Raw genomic sequence first — 25890 nt, 5'->3', positions numbered from 1 at the left:
TACAAAAGGTCCAGGAGATGCTCTTACACTAGTGGTAAGCTAAAACTTCACAGTCACAGCACTGCCATAAACCTGCTGGCAACTTATTTAATCTCTAGATCTCTGCTCCATGCCTTCGAACATATGTAATACCTTCCTTCACTAGGGTAAAAGAATAAACTCCATCTGCTTGTGAAACATGCAGGCATTATCAGGAGTAGTACTACTACTACAAAGTGCCAGGGAAAAGGACTTGAAACAGTTACTATCCATTATACTCATACTTACATAATGAATATAGCAATAAAATTCACACATGAATGTAGAAAAATGCAAGCTGCCCAGCTCTGCCCAGAATCATGCCAGACAAGACCTCTGCATCTAACGCATACACTGCTGGAGGTCACCAGTCTCCTGCAGAACACCATGCCTGAACATCTTTGCCTTGTCCCGAGACAGACAGATTGTGGCGAGTTATTTAAGCATCCAAGCTGTTTGAATTCATTCTTACATTGAATACATTACTTTCACCCACTCCTATGTTTTTTTCTTTAATTATCACTGTCACATTTGCAGAAAAACAGTCCTGCAGAAGTAAATAGTTTCCTCATCTAAGCAATAAATTAGATGGTTCTGAGGAGTGAGGCTCTAGATGTCCAGAAAGCTGTGATTATTTCATCAGCTCCATTTTTAGGACAAGTCCCAAGATGTGCTGACATAAAAAACAGAAGTAATGGAAATACAGAAACAAAAGTCTCAGGGTATTGTTTTGTATCAAAATAGATATTTCTATTTTTAGAGGGGGGGGGGGCGGGGGGCAGCAGGGAGAACCCAAGCCAGCAAATGTATTAGTGATTACTGGTCTGGAAAAGGGAGTTCCCTAACTATATAAGATTTGTCAGCCTCACCCAAAATAAAGCAAGTGGGGTTGGTTGTTTTTAAAACCTGTTAGGACCAAGCAACCCTGTTAAGGGAATTAAAGTTTATTCTAGTATCTTCTGTTGTCCTGAAGCTCCTATTTATCATTATCACTAGTCTAGTCTTTCTCAAGAACCTCTGAATCAACCTTCAAGTAACTTCCTACTCCATGTACTTTTCTGAATATGTCTGAGGGACCAGCACTCACCCATACTGGAAAAGGGGTTCCTGCACAGAAAAAGCCTCACGCCCCCCCCCACCCCTCCTGAAAAACCTGGGATAAGACAAAGGACACCATATACAATCCCATATGACAGAAGTTTGCTGTTCAGGAAATGAGTGATTAAAATTAGCGTCGTAACACACAGCTGAGCAAATGAAAAAAAGGAACAGTACCTTTCTAGCTATTACAACTGTACCTGCTAGGAAAAGTGGGAAGATCAACCAACAACTGTACGGGGTAATACAAAGAGCCAGTAACATGAAGCAGCATTCCAGGTACCAAAACCATTTGTTTTTCAGGACCTGAACTACACAGAGATCATACACAGCTCTCCCAAGAGCAGCCAAAATGCACACGTCTTGGGTTAGCGTTGAGCAAAAGCCCACGCTGAAATTCATGAAACCTCTTTGGATACACCACAGCAAAATCAAATGGCATGGATGTTCAAACTGCAGCTCCATCTTCCTCCAAGCACTACATACAGCATTCCTTTGTATAGCCTTGGCTGCAAGCCCACTGGTTTCCCCACTTAATGCAGAGACGCGCTGTAAAGCTTTTATATTTGTGGAAGCGTGTTGAGAAAGTGCCTGAAAAATGCCAGTACACATCTGAAATGTCACCAGCCTGTACCATCTGAAAATCACAAGCAGCATTAAGAAAAGATTGATAATTGAGACACAAATAAAGCAGTTCTAAAACACAATAAAGGAAATAAATTTAAATACTGCAATCTTTCTCCTTTCATGATGACCAAATACGGTACACTGGATCAGCTTTCAGCTCTCAGCAAGGCTGGGGGAAGGGGAAAGCCTCGTTTAACAGTTGGTCCCATTTAGTCATACAAAGCTGGAAGGAGGCAAAAGGCTAATAATTTAGTGATGAAGAAACTCCAAAGACTTCGAAAAGCATGGCAGCGTCCAGAGGTAGGGTTTGCCAAAAGGCTATTTTGGGGACGGATAGGGCTACAAAGCTGCTATTAAGCTTCAATCTTTAAAACAGGCCCATGAACTCAGAAAATATTTATCTGTAAGGGTGGCAGCCCAATAAAAGTTTTATGAATGTTTTAAAACTGCCCTGTCAAGGGGCTAGCCACTCAGTCACCTTCCTCCCTCCTACAAAACACCACACACAAGAAAGTGGGCCCATGTGTCAGGTTCCCAAGCGGGAATGACAGGGCAGCCTGAAAAACGGCTCCACACCTCCTGCACCCCCTCACGAAGCCATCGGCGCACACACACCTCCCGTCTCTGCCGCTGCTGGGGAGCAGGGCCCCGCGGCAGGCGGCCGTCTCTAACCCATCACCCGCCTCCACCCATCTTCTCCAAGATCTGTTCTCCTCCCTGTTAGCGATGACCTGTTGGGGAAGGGGAAAAACACCCTAAAAATCAGTATATAAGGGACACCACGGGGAAATACAAAACCAAACTGGTTTTAAAGTTTGCATTTCTAAAAGCATCTTGGATCTAGAGGTCTTTGTGCTCCCTCAGATGATCCAGTCAGTTTGGCACTGGCTCACAGAGATGGACAGTGAGCCAAGTGTAAAGGGACAAGAAAAGTCCACTTTGGACTTCCAGCTGTCCCATTTTTGTTAATACTTCAGGTTTAAGAGGAAAATCAAGCTGAAGTAGTGCAAAGACATTGAATGACAGTGAATTTAAGTAAAAACATAACATTCATTTATGAAATTCCATGTGAAGCCTGGAAACAGCAGACAGAAGAGGGATGCTGCTTCTTCCTCCTGCCACACCTTTCTTCCCCCCCTTTCTTATCTATCCACCATCACCAAATGGAAAAACTCCACACCAAGTTTGGCCAAAGGAAGCTTGGCACCTTCTTCAAAATCCAGGGGGAGAAATAATCACAGCCAGCAAAATCAAAACGGGATGGACGATGCCAATAACTAGTGAAAAACTGTTTGCAGCCAACCAGACTCTTACTGCTCACATGCAAAACTGTTTCCACAATTATCAGGTCCCATTATTAGGTACAACTTTCAGAAAAATGAACACAGATTTGTTCAGTCATTCCACTCTTTCTAGGCAGCACCATCCCATGTGGCTCCTTTAATTTCTTCAAGGAAAACGTACTTAGAATTCGTATCAACACAAACCCCCCGAATAAAACTACCCCGCCCTTGTGGCGGAACAGAGCCACCCCCTACTAATGCTGAGGGTCCGGCACTCACTCGTGCAATGGAGCACACGTGGCTCCCCAGGCTGGTGGCAGCAACATGAGGCTGTGGCCAGTCCAGGGATGGCTGGCAAGACAGATGTTCCCTGTCACCAGTGTCATGTTTGCACTGTTACAGATATTTCTTTAATGTATTATGTTACTCCATCTATCTTAGTGAATTGTCCGTCTTGTAAAATTTTTTTAAATTGTTATTTTCTTATCTGCATTATCTAAAATTATTTATACTATTATAACCTTGGTTTCAAACATTGGCTATAAACATGGTTACAACAGTTCTTAGATAGGGATTCATATACATACACACAGAGATGAATAATTTACTTTACAACTGCTCTGAACTGCTGTAACGTGATTTTGTTTCCCCAACAACACTTCTCTACCAAAAAGGAAAAAAAAATACTAGAGAGACAAGATCCAATCTGCCTTCCCCTGGGATCTCAAAGCAACAGTTTTCCTGAAGATGGCACAACACCGTCCTACATTCGAAGCCTTGTTGGCCACTTCTTTCTCGGGGAGCAGAGCAGTTGCTGAGCCAGAGTTTGGCAGGAGTAAGTGCTCTGTTAGATTAAGTTTCAGCATAATGTTCTCGATAGGAATCGGAGCACCATCCCTAAAGTGCAACGGGAGGGTAAAACGCCAACCATCAAGATCGATGGTTTGTTTTTATTTTTATAGAGATTTTCTAAACCTCAACTTTCACCTCTTAGCCCTCTCCCCCTCCTGTTCTCAGTCACCTCCAATAGCCCATCTGTCTGCTTCATTTAATAGAAATCTATATTTCCTAGCTAATGGATGCATTTGGTTAAGAAGATAATCTCTTTGTGTTCGCTTCAGTTGTCACATTCCTGTTATCATACTAATACTGATTAAATACGAAACCCAACAGTTAAGTCAGACCCCACACATTATTTAAAAGCGACAAGATGTTCATATTTTGGCACTCTGAAACCTCAGCCAGCATGGAAGTGGCCTCCCCCTCGCCCTCTGAACACCTCACCTTTCAGCTGGAATACCACCCATATGGGTTTTTACAAGACAGGATACTTTAATAGCACCCTATTTAAGACCACCAAAGAAAGTTCAGGTTTCCTGAAAAGCTCTAGGGTTGGCACAAACCTATCCCAAGAAAACTACAACACTGCAGGTCAAGCAGCATGATGCTGGAAGTTACATGACAGGAAGGGTCAGTACAGATTTCCCTTAGAAATGTCCAGTGGTAATTCACAGCCCACATTTGTGCCTCAGTTTCCCCCTTCTGTATGCAAGGTTTTTCACAAGCCGTGATGTAGGTGTGTGGCTAGTTTATTAACATCTGTTTGGGTCTGCACGGCTACAGACTGGAGATGCTGCAGAAAAATGAAATATGAATTGTCAGACACCAAATCAGCAAAAACTGATTCAACAAAATCTGGGATTTAAGCCAACTTCATAGCATGTCACATTTTAAAAGCAGCCAGACACATGCATGATAAAACACACTTCTAACCCTAAGCAAAGTCATCCTCAAATTCCAGAACTCCACTCATCACCACTACACTGCAACAAGATGCAGATGAATTTGCACCATTCTTTTGTCACTTCTCATGCAACCATCACCAGTCTCTGTGGAGAAGAAAGACTGGGATATGATAGCCATGGAAATGAACCTCATGAAATGCACTCTAACTCACAGTACTGCTCAAACACATAACCATCACTAATTTTTAAATAAAAATTATTAACATGGCTACTTATTCATTCAGGGTTTATCCTGTTCAATTTAATGGACTACCACTGCCAAGTCAATAGAAGCACAGATTTGTAAGTCTTAACCTCAAAGTTCTGGTGAAATCAGTCATGTATGTCACCGATTTTTTCAAAACTGCAATTCAGTAAGAGCCTAAATTATATGTGCTAGTCATTTTTGTGTGCAAATATCAAGGCCCAGAATGGAGGCACAGTAGTTTACATACACTACACATGCAAATTATGAGTAACTGAAGACACAGTGCTCCAACCACTCTGATTACATTCACCGTTCTTCGAGACTAGGTACGAGCTGCAGATACTCCACTCTGCCAGCACCTTTCCTAAAAAGGGATGCGACACCTCCTGAGCAACTCTGGAGCACATGAGGTTATACCATGGTCAGGAAAGCTCCTCTGGGATGTCAAGAAGGCTAACCTAACCTTCTGAGATCCGTATAAACAAACAACTGAACATGGAGAGCCTTGAACCGAGGGACTGCTGTTTACCTAACCCCTGAACTGCAAAAGACATCAATCCCTGCCTTATTAAAGAAATGCATACGCTAGCCAGGCATGCCTGCTTGATCAGCTCTCTCCTGTTCACAGCTTCTCTGGGGTCGGAGGAAGTTCCAACAGGCCCCATTCCATAAATAAAATCCTTCTGGCTGGCGATAACTAAATTGTATTAAGACTGGCTCAGACAGCTTCAATTAGAAATAATCGGCAGGGGTGGACTGAAATACCCTCCATCAATTTGCTTACAGCTGGTTTTTTCCTCCTTTTCCATCCCAAACCAATTCTAACTACCTGGTTCAATGAAAGGAGCAGGGAATCCATAACATGCTTCTACTTATTATGTGTGTAATCCGTATGTATGTGTGTCCTGAAATCAAAACCACATCTAGGAGTAAAAGCTTCAAGTACAGACAGAATCAACAGGTCTTTAATGGGAGATTCCCAGCCATCAACAAGCAAAACCAGGAAACTTTAGTTTCGAGTAACAGAGACCCTTCCCCCATGTTTAAAGGATTTCTCTCTCTCCTTAACCATCCCCAAAGCAACCATTTGTGTATATTGCAAATCCAGCCATTCTTTGTGAAAATTAGAGAAAGTAAGGTTATTCAAACTCATTTGCAAAACTCTATAGCACAGTCTCCTTACAAGTATCAGTATTTTTCTGTAAGAGTTTGAGCTTTAATAAAGACGTTTAAAATCTGTTGTTAATCTACCTATAATTTTTTCCAAATGCCAAATAAAACTGGGATTTTTCCCCCCTCTGCTTATTAGAAACAAGTTCTACATGAGAATTACTCCTCCTTTTGCTCCAGCATACTCTGAAACTTAATCACATATTTAAGAGTAAACACTAGTGAAATGCAGTGATCAACCAGACAGAAATACTCAAGTTATTCTATTTTCACAGGTGTGAGAAACTAATTTGATTTTCATAGAGTAAATTGGCAAATATTAAAAGTTATACATATTTTAGGATTTTCTCCAAAACCCTTCATTCCTGTTTAGCCTTCACCCAGCTTAGTCAATGGAAAAGGGTTCTTAAAATATTCAACTTCTTTTAAATCGAAGAGCAACTCAAGACAGAGACTGGGTCACTAAACATAAGCTTAAGTTTCACTTAAAGTAAAAACTAAAATGCTGATAATTTACTGAATAAGTAACTCCTGCTCTGAATGTGCACAATTTCAAGACAGAAAAATAAATCACTAACTAAAACCAATTGCATTATGTCCTCAAACTACTGAAGAGCATAACAAGGAAAATATGAAGAAAAAGTAGGGAAAAAAAGTCAGGTATTGGGGAACCAGGCATCAATTTCCACATGAACTCCAGAGGGACTATAATCTTCATACATCTTCTGAGGAGGTACTTGTGAGAACAGTCGATTGTAATGAGCCATGAAAAGAAAATCCTCAGTTCATGATATACAGCCTGCTCCTGTCAACAGAAACTTGCATTCTTTACCACAATTTCAGTCCTTGAAAACATCTTCTTTCTCTCGTGCCTGCAGTGTTACCTGGCACACGCTGCTTGGCACAGCCCATGTTACCATTGTGCTAGCTTGAAAAGATAATTCATTGCAATCATAAAGAAAGCAAATGCATATTCTTCATGTTGTATTCATATTATAATACCAATCCTGATGAGCTGATACTTTAGGAACAGGCAGGCAAACTGCCCCTTGCCTAACGCATCCATACATTAACTGTTCAAATTAGAAACAGGAAACGTTGTTCTTTCACAGACAGAAAACTGAGAAGGTAAAAAAATGCATTCAGAAGTAAATATGTACCTGGCAGGAAAACCACATACCGAATTAAAAATCCTCAGGTGCACAGCAAAAGGCTGTACCATACAAACCAATATTCTGCATTTATATACAAAGAGACAGTTTAGGATGAAACAATGAAGTAATTGAAGGGATGGCACCGGTCCATTTTCTTGGTTCAGGGTTCTGTAGCTTTTTTTATTTACTTTATAAAAAATAAAAAGCAGCTAAGGATGCTCAAGATCGTGTGGGCAAGGCTGCTTGGCAGAGGAAGGGGCTGCAAGAGGAAGAAAAGGTAAATGGCCAGAGAGAGGACTGGGTAGGGAAGAGAGAGTAGAAGGAGATTAGAAGACGTGGGAAAAATGAAACCAGGTAGCTCATCAGTTGTAACTGGTAAATTGTAACTGTAACAGGTTCCCTGAATTACCAAATTGTCTCCATTTCCTAATCTGGAATAGTTGGGGGGAGGATAAGGGGGAAAGGGGTGGGGGGAATTAAGCGCCCAGAGGTTTAAAAAAAAACTATTATGACAAAGCCCACAGCATGAAAGTAGACAAGATGAAATTCTTGTGACTGAAGTTACAACCTCAGATACCAGACTTTTCTAAGCAGGATGATGGTTTTCTCTACCTATAATTTTTATTACAGGTATTAAGTGCTTTCAAAGTATTTTCTGCAGCTTTTCTTAATGCAATAATACTGTAGTTGCAGGCAGGAAATGCCTTTGTTGTTTATGTCTAATAATATACAAAATCATGTTACAGCATTCCCGCCCCCCCCCGAAAAAAAACCCAACAACCAACCAAAAAAACCCAGGTCTTTTGAAGCTCCAGTTATTTCCTATTCTTCATTTAACACTGAGATCCCTTTGTGAAAACACAAACCAAAGACTGGTTTACACACACTTCCTTGAAATCAATGCACACTATTAAGAACAACTATTTTTTTTTCCCCAAACTCAAAACATGGATAAGCCGCTCAAGGTTAACGTCCTTGTCACACAACAGTTCCCAGCCACTAAGCACTGGCCACTGTTGTGAGTCAATACTTCAAATAGCCTACAATTTGCAAACCACAAAGCTCCATGCCTCCAGGAAGCCCCCATGGTGTATGCTTTTACTCAGACTTCAAAAAGATACCAGAACAAACACTGGTGGAAAGGGAAGGTGAAAGGCCCATGGGATGAATGATCAAAATCAAGTAAATAAGTACAAACAGTTTACAGAAAGGGAAAGAAATTTCATTGCAAGAGGGCAATGTGAATGCATGAGCTACCCTTCTGGAGACACTTAGTAAGATCAAAGTTAAATTACGTAAAGGCTTGGAACGTAAGTATTTTTTCACCCAAACACTGCAGAGCCTTGAGTGAGGACTGTAACACCCGAGGATGGTAACATCCAATTTTGTACACAAAAAGGTAGAAATAAAGGTGAAGGAAATAATTCCTTCTTCGGTCTTGTATAAACTACAGACCTGGGAACACAAGTTAGATTTCATGGCTTCCGCTTCCATGCTCTACAGAAGCAGGAAGGCTCTTGGGAGAAAGCTGCCCACTGGAAGCAGGACAGAGCCAGTTCCTCGTGAAAGGTTTGCCCTGAAATCCCACACTCCACCTGCGCACAGCGTACTTGGGTTGTCTCACCGTAACAAGTAACTCTTCAAAATAAAATTCCACCTTAAACATTTAAAGAAGCAATTCTAAAACGTGCAAGTCCCCAGCACGTTTTCTGGAGCACTCAATGATCACTTTAAAAAGTACCATGTCTTGGCAGTTCAGTCCCATAACTGAATCCCCAGGGATCCTCTGAATCCCTCACATTTAGCTGTAAGCCCTTAGCAAGAAAAAGGGCCTTTCTTTCCCAGAAGGACAACATTTAACTGAGCAGCAGTGAACAGATATAAATTTTTACCAGACATACATATATTTTGTTACTCTTCAGAAGAGGCTGTACGTGGGCTTTCAGCATCTTTCAAGGCACACACTGAAGCATCCTACATCCTAAGCCTGTAGAGGAAAGTATCAGGCTTCTTATGCTGAACTGGATGAGAATGAAATAATAATAATAAAAAAAAGGATATTCCCGTTTGCTCTAGGAGATATAAGGTATTACAGGATTTACTTTTTTCCAGTGCTCTAAGGTTGCTCAGCCAAACTGTATAGACACATAATAAAAAACACTGTTAGCTATATTCTTTTTCAAGAAAGAAAAAAATGTTTTCACACTTGAAATTACAGCAAGAGTGTATTGAATTTGCAAAATGAAACACCTAAAAAGGACAACAAAAAGCCAAACAGAAGGTAGCACATGCATCCTGCTCTTGTGTGCAGGATGTGTAGTATGCTAAAATTCTGTAGTATGTGATGAAAGTAAGAGCGATCATGTCGTTCCATGCCATATTCTAATCCAAACTGTTTACAATTTTAACAGCATAGACCCAGTGAAGTCAAAATTAAATGCAGAAATTGGTCTGTAAGGAACAGGCTGTAGTGACTACAGCAAGGCATCTCCACTTAGAGTGATAAATACCTGAAATGACAATGCAGCAAAAATTTTACTGTTCTATTCTGCATTGGTTGTTTATGGAACTTTGCAACTGCCACATATGCAAAATAGGGCAGGATTAATTTTATAGGGGAAATAAAACTTGTTCATTTCCTCATCTTCAATATTTAATTTTACCATCTACCGCACATGGTTCTTTTTTACCCCCTTTTCCCTTCAAAAAGGTAACCCCATTTAACAGAGAATTTCCTAAGCACGTTCGGCAAGGCTCGGGACAGCCTGACAGGTGTGGTTTATACAACAGCAGTACGAAGCCCAAAGGTACTGGACAATTCTGAAGAGATCACCAGATAGGTTAGTGGCAACGATCACAGATACCATCCCAGAACACAGCAGCCTGCTCAGCTACATCAGTTACAGACATGTCCTGCCAGTGATGTGGGCTGCACAATAGGGTCCAAGTAGCTGCTGTAATTATTCACAATTCAGCAAAGTAGCAGCCCTAAATACACAAGATGTTTTTTTCTCCTAGGGAATGCAACTTTCCACAATAACTACATTCCCCCAAAATAACAAAGCCTGGATTAACTGCAAAGACTTATGACCACAAGAGACCCTACACAGAAGTAAGGTTATAATACACAGCAGCACTACCAGCTCTCAGTTTTACCACAAATCTCAAGATAAGTGCACTTCTTTTGAAATCCCAGATCCTAAAAACATGCAACTGAGTGCAAATCTCGGTTTGTTTAATTTATGTATCTAGCTCTTGCGGCTTAGGAGAATCTTACATACATGACCTGAGTTTATCTAAGAAAAGAAACAATCTCTACAGATAATTTTTTTCTTTTTTAAATAAAAGAAAAATCATTCTTTTGGGGGCTTACCATTGTGAGTACTTTGGACAGCTGACTACCAATGTCACTGGCAACTGAAATAACAACTGTTCAGTTTCAAAATACTTGTAAAAACCCACAGTCATCTCCCAAGCTCTCCCTACACTATCAGATCCACATTTTATCCTCAAATTAAGATAAATAAATTCTAACTATAGCATCTTTCTATTTTCCAACAGGGATTTGAAACTTAACTTTAGGATACTAGTACAGCAATTGTTCTTTGAAGCAAAAAAGGAAACAGCATGCATTCGGAAAAGACCGTGTTTTGGCAGCTAAATTCTTGCAGCCTCCATCTCTGTGCAGAGGGCAATCTCGAGCAAAGAGTTAGATTGGATTTTCCCTTCAGCCCTTCCTTTCAAGAGCTCACGATATAACACTAGAGCATCCACAGCTCAGAAACAAATCCCCTCTACCATGCACACCCCTACAGCAGCCTGAAACTGCTGGCAGAAATATCTGAGGGCAGAATAAGATGTTACTGCAGAAGACTTCAGAGACTAAGAAAGATAGGCAGAAACTAGTCAAAGTGAAAGGGGGCTCAACGGAGGTTGGAAGCCAATATTAAAAGAAGAAAATGTATACAATCACCAGGTGAGGGTTTTTGGTTTGGTTTGGGTTTTTTTTTTCCCCTTTCCCACATAGTAGGGGTTCTGTAGAAGTAAAGATTCCCATGCTATGGTCAAACAAATCCCATCTGCTAGAATTATTTCTCTTAATAGGATTTTTTTCCTTAAATTGCACAAATAATTGCTTGCATATTGACAGCAGGACTCCCATGAAGCATAAAAAATAAAGGAGTTGATTACTCTATGAGAAGAAAAAATAGTATGGCACAACAGGTCAGTTATGAAGCATCACCCAAACCCTGGAATGTTTCCCTTGTATGTGTCAGCAGGGAGAATGCAGTCATGCAAATGGCCATTGTATCAGAACACATCTCACAACGGAGAGCTAATTAAGATTTTTTTTTATATATTCTTAAGTTTTAAATGCTTAACTTTGTCACGTTAAGACTCCCGTCTTTTCAAAGTAATTGTCTTTAGACTGAGGCAGCACCTACATCTTTACTGCTTTCAAAATACAAACAAAAAGCTTATAAAAACATGCTCTGCAGAGTAGAGGTAACAGAAATAATAACCTAAGCAGGAACACAAAAGCCAGCAAAGCCCAGAGTTAAAGCTGGGTTTACTTTGAGGCTAAGCTTACACTCGTGCAAGTATAAAGTGCCTTGCTATTCAGGGTAGGGAAAAGGGTTTAGTACACAGTGCTCTTTACCACCATTGAATCGTTGATCAGAGAGCAATAGACTTCTTCCTGAAGACCACCCATAGCCGTAGCTTTGAGGGGAGTGTGATGGTCATCAGTGTACATGATGAGTAGGGAAGAGAAACTGAGATTACATCATATGGTGTAGAATCACCAATAGTCCTTCCATTGAGTTAATGACACTTTACTGCAGCTCTTCTTGCACAGAAATAAAAAGGGAAAAAGGGGTGGGTGGCAGAAGGCTCTACCTCATTCTTTTCAATTACCCGAAAGACCACTGTGTAGCCCACACTGTACCCAACAAAAGGGCTTACACAGGACCTGGACCTTTTTCTTCCACAGAAGCACTCAAACACTGCTACATCTCCTGATGCCTGCTAATTCCATAATCCTTGTCTGCTTGATCCTAGAACAGCAACCTGCTGAACCAACACTCTAACAGCAACTTGAAATTCAAAGAGTCATCTTAACCTCTCCTGGGCACAGCATCTACTCTAGCATGCAATGACCGTCTGCCTCTGAAACCAATCCTACAACCAACACATCACCCTTCAAAGCTCTGAGTTTAGAGACTTAGTCCTGCAATTCTGTCATTACAGGCAAGACCAGGATCTACTGATAGTAACGTGAATGAGGCTGACAGCCAGTTAATAAGTTAACACTTCCTTGACTTCTGTTTTCATTCAGAAGTAACACACACAAATCTTGACTTCGATTCCACAAAAAGAACACTCTAAGGTCAATAAATCTGGATATTCAGCTCCAAAGGTCAATATGGGCTTATAGGATGTCACCACTTGATTCCATCAACCAACCTTTTTGTATAAATGCAGTACAAACTCCTAGTTCCTATGTGGTCACCAGGACTTTCACATCACTAGAGTTTAATCCGCTCAAGAGGGGATCGTACAGGGAAGTGATGCTTCCCTGGCAACAATCCTCTCCCAGCCTCTGTCCATACTACATTGGCAGCTTTCACAAAAAGGAGAGAAGGAGATTTATGCTTGAAGTGCCCCTTAAGGGTTTTAGGTTTTGTTTGTTTTAGAGGGTAGGGGAAGAGAGACTGTGAAAGAACAAGCAGAGCTAATCTCCAGCTTTTAAATAAAATACAGCTACACAGATTTCTTCGCCCTTGGGCTTTTGTTTTTCCTCTTGACTGAAATCCTGCTCAGCCTCACCTGATATTGACAGGGATGGCAACCCACCAGACCCTCGGAGCCAACAATTTTTTATTCTCTTTTATTAAAAGAGGAGCCAGGCTGGGCAAACATGGACATTAAATGTGCCTAAATTTCATTTGGCCTAAGAGAAGAAGATTATCCTATTTTAACACAACACAAGCGAGAATTCCAAATGTCAAGATCTCCCACAAAAAAAAAGTACACTGCTTAGTGACAGGACGTTTAATTATTCTCAGTGCAATGAAAAGGTTTACCCTGCCCCATTCCTGATGTCAGTAAGGACCGCCCTCCAAATTACAAAGCCAGGAGTACGACATTTATCTACTATCAACTATTTAAAGCTTGTCTCCTACAGTTGTTTAAAAAACCCTGTAACCAATATTCCACAAATACCAGCTACACTGGTGTGTTGAGAGCTACCTGAAAGAAGTGACACCTTTTGAATAACAATAATAAAAAAATTAGAAAAGAACACAATTAAGGTATTTCTGAAGAGGGAAGTTATAGAAAACAACGTGGTACACACATAATTTTACTGTTGCATTTTTCCATCTTTGCAAAACTGATTTCCCTCATACTATTTAACCTTGATTCAACATCCTTAAATAGAGTGCTAAAAAATAAACTGATTTGAATCCTACTTTTAAACCCGTAATTTTTAACTGGAATTGAAATTATGCAGAGCAGTGCTATCCACCTACAGCTCTTAACATCAAAGCTTTCCCACTATGTCATTAACCACTGTGCAAGCCAGCATGGGATCCCATCCAATGAAAAAAGTATATGGCAAAATATAAAACCACCAAAGACACACCATCTCTACAATACACTAAGGGAAAAACATATTCAGTATTTCTACCCTTAATTTCAGACATAAGAACAGGAGGGATTCTCAAGAATAAGGCACATCGGTTAATTCTTACCGCCTTATGTCATCTTACACCAACACTGTAGGATCCCAGAGGCATTCCCTGAATTAGGGATCGCTATCTGTGCTATTCTTCAGAACAGAGTTTTTTTTATTCAACCCCTCTACCACGACAAGCAGTGGAAACAGTGAAAACAGACTTGCTCTCATACGCAATAAACATTTATAAATGCAAGGGAAAGAGTTACTGGCAGCAAAAGACAAGGTCAGAAATAAGTTTGCCTTCACCTGTTGCAAGAAGCTTAAAACCACCGCTATCCTGCACAGGTAAAAAGAACAGCAAAGTAAAAAGAAGCTTGTATTCTAATATTCTAACTTGTATCTCTTCTTATGGAAAGCATGCCTTTTATTACATTTAAGTTTGCTCAACTCAGAAATGAGTTCAGCTGTTATGAGTGTTTAGATATGCACAGCTTTCACATTAAGAAATAAGGTAGCTTTTCATTCACACACAGCAATTTCTGCTGGACTGAGTCAGAAGCAGAAGAAAAGAATTGCAGTCAAACACACCACAGTGCCTCAGAAAGGATGAACACTTCACTAGCAACAAGACAGTAAAGCGACAGAAAGTGAACTATGCCTGAGAGATCACATATGCTCCAATTAGATTTTAAAAGTTACTACATTTTACAATAATCAAGCATAAGATAAATGCAACATGTCAAAACCAATGAAATCAGCATATCTAGAGTCAATCTTTTAAAAGATGTCATGAGACACATCAACAGATCATGATTTTGCAAACCAGGCAGAGTTTTACAAGGTCAACTCTTGGGTGAGAGACAGTTAAACAAAATCCACAATTAGCACTAAGTTATTCAAACTATTCACTGAACTTGCCTCTGAATTTCTTATCAACTGGCATGACATTCCTATGTGCAACTCCAAAGACTATCATTGTTAGCTCTTGTCTTCTTTAGAATAAGACACTTAAACATAGAGTTCCTGCCTCCCCAAACTTGTTCATCATTTCAAAGGTGAACAATACTTTTCACTCACTCACCTTTTACTATACAATGCAGTGTTCCCATTTACAACCTAAAACAGCAGCCACACATCACCCACCTCAGCAAGAAGCACTTCATCAGTAGCTCTCTCCCTCAGACACACACACTAGCATAACTTACAAAGCAGTGTAGTTTAAATCGCCTTTCAAATCCTGTTTGTTTTTTAAGCAGCCTGTCAAACTAAGCAAAACTCTCTTGTGAGTTTAGACATTATGTCCTCCTTTTTATGTATTTGATCATACGACCAGTCTGGAAACATCATCCCGTCAATTAACATGCCTTGAAACTTTTTTCTCAGTTAAAACACAAATAGCTCCACAACCCAGGCCTACATAATAGCAGATCTGCCAGTGAAGACATTTTTTTAAAGTAGATGCTGCTGCAAACAGGCTAGAAAGTAGGCGATACTTTGTCATTGAAGCAATAAAAGCCTGCCTGAACACAAAATGAGAAATGAGATGAAAAATATATTGTCATTCTATTTCCATCACCCTACTGCCTGCCTGTTTTACCCTGACAGGCACTAGCAAACATCCAGGCAAACTAAACATGAGTATTCTCAAAATGGATCTACATCATCTTCCTCTGCAAAGATGATCTGGCAGCGCAAGAAACCTCTGCTAAATAACATCTCTCAATAGTCAACGTACGCTTTGCTTTATTTCATGTTATTAGCTTTATTTCTACCTCCTTGGACCACCCTAAGGGATTCTTCTCCATTATGTTCTTCAAATACTTGCAGATAATCATATCTCCCACTCAGACATCATTTAGCCAAGTTTCATGCATTTCTTTTCATCTTCTTTCCCTCATAAATCAATCCCTTCAGCCTCTCCAGCATTCTTGCTGCTCTTCCCTGAATTTCTTCCAAACTGCTGACATCTTTCAGTGACTGAGTAACTTCCAATCACATGCTGTACTCTAGATGTGTTTTTTGTACTATAAGGAAAGATAATTAAGCCTTTTCAAGAAATATTAATGCTCCAAGCCTGGAATAAATCTAAATCGGAGATTTTTTTTTTTTCCAGAATGGATAGTAATTATCCTCATTTCACAGAGCAGAAGAGCAGAGAAGTATCTGACTTAGTGCTGCACACAAGCAGCGCCAGAATAAGAAACAGATCCACGTTCTACCATTCCCAGTTGTGAGGTTTGCCAAGTTTCAGCCCACAGACAACGTAAGACAATGTTCCCTGGCTGTGATCTACAGGCAAACACAAGCCATTTCCAAGCGACTACGGAACAACACTCGGGGAGCCCAACACTTGCTTGCACGGTGCTGGAAGCTGCTGGCACCAGCAGGACCATGTAACATTCTGCACCGTGCCATGGTCTGCTATCACTTGAAGTGGTCAGGATACAAGCCTCTGATACATCTACCTGGTTTTTATTGCTGCGTAGAGGTTTCTTTCAAAAACCAGCCCCAGCTACCATCAGGTTAGCTATCCAAACAAGCTGTTCAATTCCAGAGGTTAAGGTTGGTTTTAGATACCAGAGGACAGACTGACTGCCAGGCTGGGGCAGTCCAAGGCAGCTTTCAACTTGTATGTTTCCTTCCCTTTCCTCCCACTCCCTGCTAGATTTGTGAAGGAATCGTAGGGAAATAACTTCAGAAAAATTAAAAAGAGCTCTTCACAAAATAAATTTGTAAGAGACTATATGAGAGGAGGTAAGGCTGAAGAATGGGGGGAAGGGAGAAAGTAGTATGATTGGTTGTATCTTTTTTTTTTAAAAAAAAAAAAAGCAAAACCCCACAAACAGGATGCAGACACATTAAAAAAGCAACACTGATCCAACAAAGGAATGTGAACTGCAGTTGACTTAAACAGCATCACAGCAATAGCCCTCCCCCTACACACAAATCTCTGCAACTCTCGGAGATGCAGCATTTTAGGTCCTTCCAAATTCTGAGGTTCGTTCCCCTGCTAGCTACACAGTTTGACACTTATCTTGAGCTAGTTTAGCTTATTGCCTCCTCTTTCGAGACAACAAGGGTACCCGAGTTTGACCCAGTCTAAAGCAAAGCAAACTGAGTTGTATTATTCTGCCCGCCTTAGAGATATTACATTCTAGTATTCTGCTACGTATTCTTCTCATTGAAAGAACAAACTATAAAGGGCCCTCTGTTCCATGGTCTGCTGTTAAACATCAGAAGAGTGTAACCAAGATTAGAAACGAACACCTTGGTGAAAGGTATCATTTCTTCCCACTAACTCCATATACAGAGCAAAAAGCAATTTTCTGAATCTGTGTATGATTTTCTTAATGTGACTGTTGCTTTGCCATTATAGCTCCTGCCTGCATCCACAATGGTAAAAAAAGACTCCTTATCAGGCTTTTCCCTGTCCAATGAAGAATCATTCCCTCCACCCAAAACATAGGAATGGAAATGTAGATGCCATCCTCCTGTTGTTCTTTCACATTTTTGCCTCTGGGAGAGAAAAGCTACTAACACTACATTTTTAAGCAAGTTACCTTGATTTTCAACTTAAACTCTTCTCAGCACTAAGGTTATTTACACATCATTTCACCACTTACCTAAAAGTACCTATCTCAGTGAACACAAATTCTTTTTTATACTAGAAAATGCAAAACATACATTTATCTGGTGCGACTTCTTTCTCCATGTATGCCCTGTGTTGCTAATTAGGCTCTCAGACCTATCTGCAAAATCTAGCATTTGGTGACAAAACTGGAATTACTGCTAGGACAGAATACAGAAGGTTTTTTTGTCTAGTCAGGAATTCTTATCTTGTGACAGGAAGAAGAAAGGAAATTTGCTGAGGGTCAAAATTAGTGCAGTTGCATCAAGCCTTAAGTTAAATGGAAAACAGTCCATCCTCAGCAAGAACTCAGACTTCAGTTTTCTCTGTAGATCAGTCACTATGTGATTGTTTGCTGTCATAGAACATCATGCTTTCTTCACTTGTACAACAGAAGTAATCTCACTCATCTCCTTAAAAAGGGCGGAGGATTAACTCATGACAAATGGGCTGAAGACACTACAGAAATACAAAAGTACTCCTAGTATCACTAAAATCTTATCCCAAAATCTGAGTTAAATGCAGGATCTATTATTGCCTTTTGAAAGGGCTAAGAACAACTTTCCTATCTTAAAAGGAGGAGGAAAAAAACCCAGCAGTGACACTTATAAATTCTAGCACCCATCATTCCCCATGCTCTAACCTAAGGAGGCATAAATCCTTGCTGTAATTCACTAAGGATGAAATATACAGTAATATATAGTATCATAAAACCAGGAGACACAAGCAATAAAAAACCCTCAAGATCTCAAAAAAACTCATTTATCAAGCAGTTTTTGCTTGAAGGCAAGCTAGGTAATAACATGTAGAACAGAGCCAATTTAAGGAACTTGCATCCACTATACTAAATTTAATAAGTAGCTACAGGTAAAAATGATTGCAGATTTTCTTTCCTTTATTTGTTCAGAAGGGCTCTGGTGCAAATCATATGTATATTAAGAAAAGAGAGATTTCCACAAATCTTTCTGAGCAGAGCACGATTCATACATTACTGACACTTAACAAGAAATCCTTTTGAGACCTGAGTTTATTGACACAGGAGATGTGGCTTCAGGTCATTCAGTATCACAATGTAAGCCACCATCATTTAATTAGAAGAGGTACAATCCACCAAATAACCAGTGGTCCAACTGGTTATGAGCAGATTTCAAAACTTCAGGAGACTACTGGTAACATTCAGACTTGCAGTATGGAAGGATTCTCTACAGTTGACATTGGTTCGTACCTGTTAGCTGATATGCACCTACCTGGAATTCTGATTTTAAATTTGCCACTTTGTCCAAAACCACCATCTATTATTCCATCTTCTCCTGTAGATAGTTTGACTTTTAGACCCACAAAAATCTGGATGTTGGTTTCCTTTTTAAACAACGAACGACCAATCACACTGTAATCATCCATCACCTGCAAAAGAAATAGGGCTTCATAAGTCTACAATCTAAAGTGACAAGAAAAATTGTACCTATGAGATACACAAAGTTTGGTGACCTATCACCCTGTCCTTGGAAAAGCATTTACCCCCAAATGAACAAAACTCTACATAACTCATCTAAACTGCTGAGTTTAAGACAATTTGTGTCTAAAGCCATAGAAGACTTTGTGAATTAACACACTTCTGCTTTCACCTCCTTTCTTATAAGACAGGAAGAACATAACCTGCATTAGAACACGCTGTAAAGATCAGTTAATTAAAATCTGGTTTCTGCTTTAAAGCCTTTCCATGAAAGTCACTTAAGTACCTATGCTCGCAAAGTTTAGTCCATTACTTATCCTACAGCTAAGTACATTATCACATTCTGTCTCTTAGCCCCAGACCTGCACTCCAACAGCTACACTTCCAAAGAAATGACAGAATTGCTCAGAATTTCTAAATAGAACCTTTTAAATACTTACCTTCACATACACATTGATTTGTCAAACTAAAAGCCTTATGACCATTGTATCCAATTTTAATTTCAAGGTTTGTAACCCAGTGGGAAGAACCATTCCAAGTTGAATTCTTAATTATGCTATCAGGAACAAGAGGCAGCAAGGTTAGCAGGTAAGGCAAGATAAACAACCCTCCCTTAGGCATTACAAAGTATAAGGTGCAGTCAAGCGAGCCTAATCCTGTAGGTGTGAATATCCTCATATACCTAACACCTGGAGTTACTCTACTTTGCAGCCACAGCAAGAACATTTATTTATCAGAAGAAATAAGGGATATTACTTAATTTTTTTAAAGGGTGGGGGTGTGTGTGGCAAAAGTTGTGGCTGCTCTTGGTATCTTAGAAGCAATTTTTAAGTAAACCTAAGGGTTTCAAAGACCAAAGTGACTTAGAGTGGTAAAGACTTACAACCAGTTTTGAATATGCCCCTTTATTCAGTTTAAATGATAACTCAAAGTATTTCTGTTCTATTAAGCTATTCTCCTTCCCTGAAGCCTCCTCCATAAACACTATTGCATACATAGACTCAAATCCCCAGCATTTTGTTTGGTATGTTGTTACACACGCATGCCTCTATTTTAATGCCAATCTCAGTATGGCAGTAAACCTAGCACCACAAATTTAAATTTTGTTTTATTTTAAATGGGGTTTACTTGCTCAGCTATAAACTGCCTTGAAAGTGCTGTGCGATATTAGAGAGCACCGGCAGCATCTCACCCTTCTACAGCCCTTCTTCCTTCTTTCACAGGGAGATGACAACAGCACAGGCAGCTCCACTCCCAGCTGGGTGCAGAGTCGAGGCTGTAGGCAGAAGTATTCCGATGTCCCAACAACATTTGCTGCCTGAGCATCAGGCATCTTTTCCCAAAAGGTCAGAGTTCTGGGGTTTTTTTGGTGTGTCTGTCCTCTCCCACCCCCACACCAAGCCCTGCTTCAAAATAGCTTGTGAACTACTAACGGTGGCATCACTGCTTGGTAACCTCTAACTTGAATTTTCAAACTGAATGATGTCTTTTACTAGAGCCACTGATAATGGGTGGCGGTAGAGGGGAAGATAAGCTTTCAGGCACACTTGCCATTCCTCAGGTCTGAAATAGAAGACCAGCAGAAAAAGAATCTGTTCATTCTCAAAACCTTCTTCATTTTTACAGTTGCATTAGCTGGTGAAATGAAAATATTACTTCTTCCTATAAATCTTTTATGCCTAAAACAAGAATGTCAAAACCAAACACCCCTCTCCTCCACCACTGGCTACATGCTTCTTACTCCTGTGTTTGAAATACAGATGGTATCTTAGACTCCAGTGAGGATCTTCCATATATCTGTTATTTTTGTAGTTATCCCCCCAAAATAGCACAGGAAGACAACTTTAAAGACAACACAAACATATTTTATTTTTCCAAGAGCACTTCAAAGTTATCTTTAACTTAATTAGAAATGGAATTACAGGGTGAGTAATCATACTAGGCTAGCAGGGTTCAGTTTAGAGCCTCCCCAGAAGACTGTCAGAAAAAACACAGAATGATTTTTATGAACAAGTGTTACAAGCACGTACCTTCAAGTAAACCGGTAACAACAACCTACAAATGGATGATTATAAGAGCAACAAAAACCATTAGTATTTAGGTATGCCATACTCAATACCTTTTGATTTTAAAATCCCTCATCTTTTCTAAGTAAATGTGCTTTTTAGGGTCTTGCTCTTCTACACAACTTCGGAAAGTAACAGAGGGCTCCAGCTGCACTCTTCCTTTCACTCTAAAGGACAACTTGTTATAAGAATCCCTCCTATAGTTGATCAGTGTGTTCTGTCCCTATCACCATTATTCCTTGGGCGTCTCTATAGGCCATTAGAAAAACAACTGCTTTAACGGTGCTGAGATAATAAGTGATCAATGACTTCTCTAAATGGTTGTTATGAATAAAACTTTTATGACCCAAAGTCTCAGTATCATACACTAAATGCTATACATCCCATCCTGTGTCCTCCATCCCCCCCAGTTAGCCTCCTACCATCAATTCAACCCTGAAGACGACCAAGTAACAAGCGAATGCCTGATGTAACAAGAACTAAGAGAACTGATCAGTCTTTGCAGTAAAATAAAAGGGTGAAGGAGAGATAATTGCTACGAAGGAAACCTCATTTTCTCAACTTTAAAACCATGTTAGAAAAATAAAAGAAAAACTAAATTTTTGGTTTAGTCTTGCTTTGTAAAAAGGCATAGAAATGCATGTTGTTCTCTCCAACTGAAACTCAACACTTCCAATTACTTTACCAGCAATTTACCTCCAATCGCTGGATTTTGAGTTAATCCCCTTTGAGTTCTCAGAACATCTACAATGGCAATCACTTTGCCTATTAGCTGAAGAGTCTTTTGGGAGATCTTTCTGCTTTTCTCTCAAGCGCTTTTTTTTTTGTTATAAAATATTATTAACTTAAAAAGCCAAATGCCGCAAAGACAGTAAGGGATACGCAGTCTGCTCTGAAGCAGCAGCAAGGGGCCTAGCAATGAGGGCAGACTAATTTTATTAACTCCAGGGAAACTTCAAAAAGCTTTAGGGCTTTAATGCCAGACAGAGACGACCCCAAAAGTCAGTTTAAGTGCTGCATAAACAAAGGATTAGGGCAAGAAAAAGCTGAAGGCTCCTTGCATTTCTTGTTTATATTGTCATATGACCTAGTAGGAGTGGGAGAGGGCTGCCTCTCTGACTTTAATCCCCCATGGTGTACAGTGGCGTTTCAGTTCACTGACCTACATTACGATAATATTTTTTTAAATTTATGGGCAGAGGTGCAGCATCAAACTCACTTAAGGACTTTAAAAAAAAAAGAAAAAGGGCGGGGAGGGAAAAATACCCAGAAGAGAAAAATTTTCTGGCTGGTATAGTCTCCCCCTCTCACTCGGGTTAGATCAGCAGCTTAGAAAGGGATTTCAAGTTCAAAGGGAATGTCTCTGTTACTCTTGTTTTATGGCTTAGACCAGAGGACACAATAGCACTGAGTTTATGAAATATCCCTTCCCACTTGGCTTTTGTGTTTGCAGGAAAAAAGCAAACAGCACTTTATAACCATAGGTGAAGTATGTGCATCTCCAGCATGTAGCACTTCTGCTAATACCAAGAAATTCACAGAACAAACTAACGACCTCACACCCCCTATCTAAGCAGTACTTACACTACTGTATACTGTTTGCAAAACCAGTTTGTGTTACATGTGTTTGCATTCACTGTAAACCATAGTATAACTCCAAGGAAAAATATCTCTGTGATTTCCCATTGAGCAGGGGTACCAAGCTATACTGTCCAGCCTGTTAAGCCAGCCTCATTTTTAAGATAACTCAGAAATTACTGTCATCTGAACACCCTCTCAATCAATCAATCACACACATTTCGAGAGCAAGTAACTCTGTGTTTTAATATATCTGTAGGAAAACAAATAAGGAGGGGGATAGCCTAGCAGAACAGAAACACACAGGAGCAAACAAAGTGGTGCCAGAATGAGATGGGAAATAAAAGGTTTGAGACAGAGAAAGTAAGAGCTCTGACTATTAAACACTGGAAAGAGACACTGAAAGAATAACTTATCCTGATTTAATCTAAAATTATACTGTTTTAAATAGAAATAAACATTTTTTTTTAAAGTATAAAACCAAGTCTGAGCATTACTCTCCGCAAACTGATAAATGGCCCACCAAAACCAGAGCAGAAAACAGGAGATTAAAAAGCACAAAAAGAACCTGTAATCAACACTGAAAATACAAAGTATTTTCATTACTTTTTTGTACTTTAGAAAAAGTACACTGGAGACATCTTCATCATGACCAGTGACAGCTCATTTACTTCTAGAAAACAGTTTCAAGCACCTTCCATTTCTGTGTCAGAAATGTGAATATTCTGGAGGCTGCAAATTCCTGTTCTTTTTTAAAGCTTTAATGGCTTCATGCATTGAGAAAAGGACGATACATGAGAGCACAAAAAGGGTGAAGGAGAAAGTAAGCGAGGGGATTTCACTGACAATTGGGTTTGCAGCTTTTTTGATTCTCCAGACTGTTGTAGCTTATAGCTGTTACTGACGGCAAGGTGAACAACTTGGTACGAAGGAAGAATGATTTGGTCGGCCACACCATTTCCCCAATAGTTTACATCAGCATAAAAGCATTAAAGGTTTTTCTTTCTGTAATTCCCTCCAGCACTAGAAGCTTTTGGTTGTGTGCTGGGCTCTAAAGACCTTCTTTCTCACCATCCTCCAAGTGATCAAACTAAACTTCTGCCTCAGAACATCCATCCAGGAGGAAGGAACAGAGATGAGAAATCCACCTCCTTCAGTACTTCATGTCTCATTATTGCTGTTTTAAATAGAGCAAGAAGCCACCAGACATCTCTGTGTATCCGCTAACTTTAGTTTTCAGATGTTTGCCCCAACTCTCCCCAACCTGTTTCTTGTATCCAAGAAGCTTCTTCCTTTCTCTGCCCTTCCTTTCTCAGTAAAGGGACAACTGGATTTAAGAATATCGAACAAGTAGCCATGAACGCCCTTCTCTTTGTTGAGCATTTTGCCTTCACTATAGACTGGTTAAAACCAGAACAGTAGTGGAAAAGGAAGAGTCGGACAATAAGAACTGCATAACCAGACCAGTTTAGATTTTAAAAGCTCTATACATACCAATTAGCATTCTCCAGGCACACACAGAGTACAAACCGGGCACTAACTTCATTATGCACCTTTATAGTGCAAGCTTCTTTCATCTCTATTTAAAGTTCGGAAGGGCTGAACCCCCCCAAAAAAACACAGGCACTGAATTCCTGACACAGCCTAGTTAAGAACACATTCGTCCCACCAAGTGAGAAGAAAGTGGTTGATATCATGATTTTATTCATCTTTACACTAATCTATGCTGTGTTCTCTTTATTCAGAAAATGCAACAGTGGGAAAAGAGGAGGCTACAGACTGTTACTACACACTAGACTGCTCAGGACCTCCATCTCCAGACCAGCCAGGGCTGGCTGATAACGCTATAAAGATTACAAACCCTGTAATGCTTACTGTCCAAGCACAAACCAAGAAAGAGGCTGTTCTGCAGAGTAAAAGATCTGTAGGTGCAGAAGTCATGACCTGGCATTGCAAGAAGGATGCAGAGAGGGTTGCTAAGCTGGAGAAGGTTCCTCCCAGGCTGCAGTGCTGAGCAGCCAGAAGGATTCTGGTGGTATCTCCATCACTTAAGAGCACTTAGGCACTGTCTCCAACTATTTTAAAGTATTTTAACTGTGGCTATCTCAGGTTGTGAGATTTTAAACATCCAAAAGGAAACACCGGCGAGACCTGGCTAGTTTCATTTGAAACAGTGCGTAGATCTGGCAGGTAGCAGTATAGTGACAATAAGTTAATTAGTTTCTAGAGGAAACTGCCCACAAATTGCTTGGGGAGGGCAGAGAGGAACACAGAACAGCGGCTTACAAAATCCTCACTGGAAATTAGGCAGGCAACAAGGACAGGCCTGCAAAGAGCTACCTGAAGCTACTAATGCCAGGGGAGTGCAGAGCTAACTCTGGACATTGACTCGCATCCCCTTCTAAAGACGCCACTTGGCCACACAAACACCCCAGGTCTGTCCATCCCCTAATGATCTCCAACTCCAGTGTGTGGATCCTCTGCCCAAAGCCCAAGAGCCCACCACCTCTCGTGGATAAGTTTCCTTCAGCCGTTTGGTTAACAAGGTTTGTGGCAGCAAGCAGTACAACTCCGTGCTACGCTGCTGAATATTGTAACTCAAACCCTAGCAAAGGTGTACAGTAGAGGGATAGTTACAGTTCAATAATACGCAGGTTTAGTTTTACTTTACCTTTTTACTTTAAAAATGCCTAGGAAATTACATTTATATATAACGTAAGTTATTCAAGTTGCAGAATTGGGCACTTAAGAAGTTAAGAAATGCCAGATGTCCATACAACATTATTTCTGTCCCTCTTTGATATGCCCCATGATATAGATTTTACATGACCACATCCAAAAAAATTTCACAGGAGCCCTGTCTTATTAAGTGCACAGGGTAGAGGCACAGGGGAACAGAATTAATGTTGCATAGGCAACTGTAAATCTGGTATTTCCTAACTTTCAAGTGCTTGATTTTGCAACCTAAGTAACATTCTTAATTTATTTTTGTATCCAATAAATAAAATGGTGTATTGGTTGCCTTGCTGACAAACCGATTCCCCCACAGGTGACTCTTACACAACCTCAGAAAAATCAAGACCAGCTGTCCATACACTTGCATGACCCAAAAGCATGTCTGCATTTTAAATTTAATAATGT

At 40.1% G+C, this 25890-nt stretch overlaps 1 protein-coding gene across 1 annotated transcript in view; it reads right to left on the bottom strand.

Moving 5' to 3' along the window:
- EEFSEC (eukaryotic elongation factor, selenocysteine-tRNA specific) overlaps positions 1-25890 on the bottom strand; it is a 128729-nt gene that overhangs the window by 22530 nt on the left and 80309 nt on the right. The window contains exon 6 of the mRNA XM_040591697.1: positions 18900-19056. Within this exon, the coding sequence (XP_040447631.1) occupies positions 18900-19056 (157 nt within the window). The remainder of the gene's footprint in view (positions 1-18899; positions 19057-25890) is intronic.

Source organism: Falco naumanni, chromosome 4 (assembly GCF_017639655.2).
Source record: "Falco naumanni isolate bFalNau1 chromosome 4, bFalNau1.pat, whole genome shotgun sequence".
Taxonomy (NCBI): domain Eukaryota; kingdom Metazoa; phylum Chordata; class Aves; order Falconiformes; family Falconidae; genus Falco; species Falco naumanni.
This window is presented reverse-complemented; position numbering and strand designations above follow the sequence as displayed.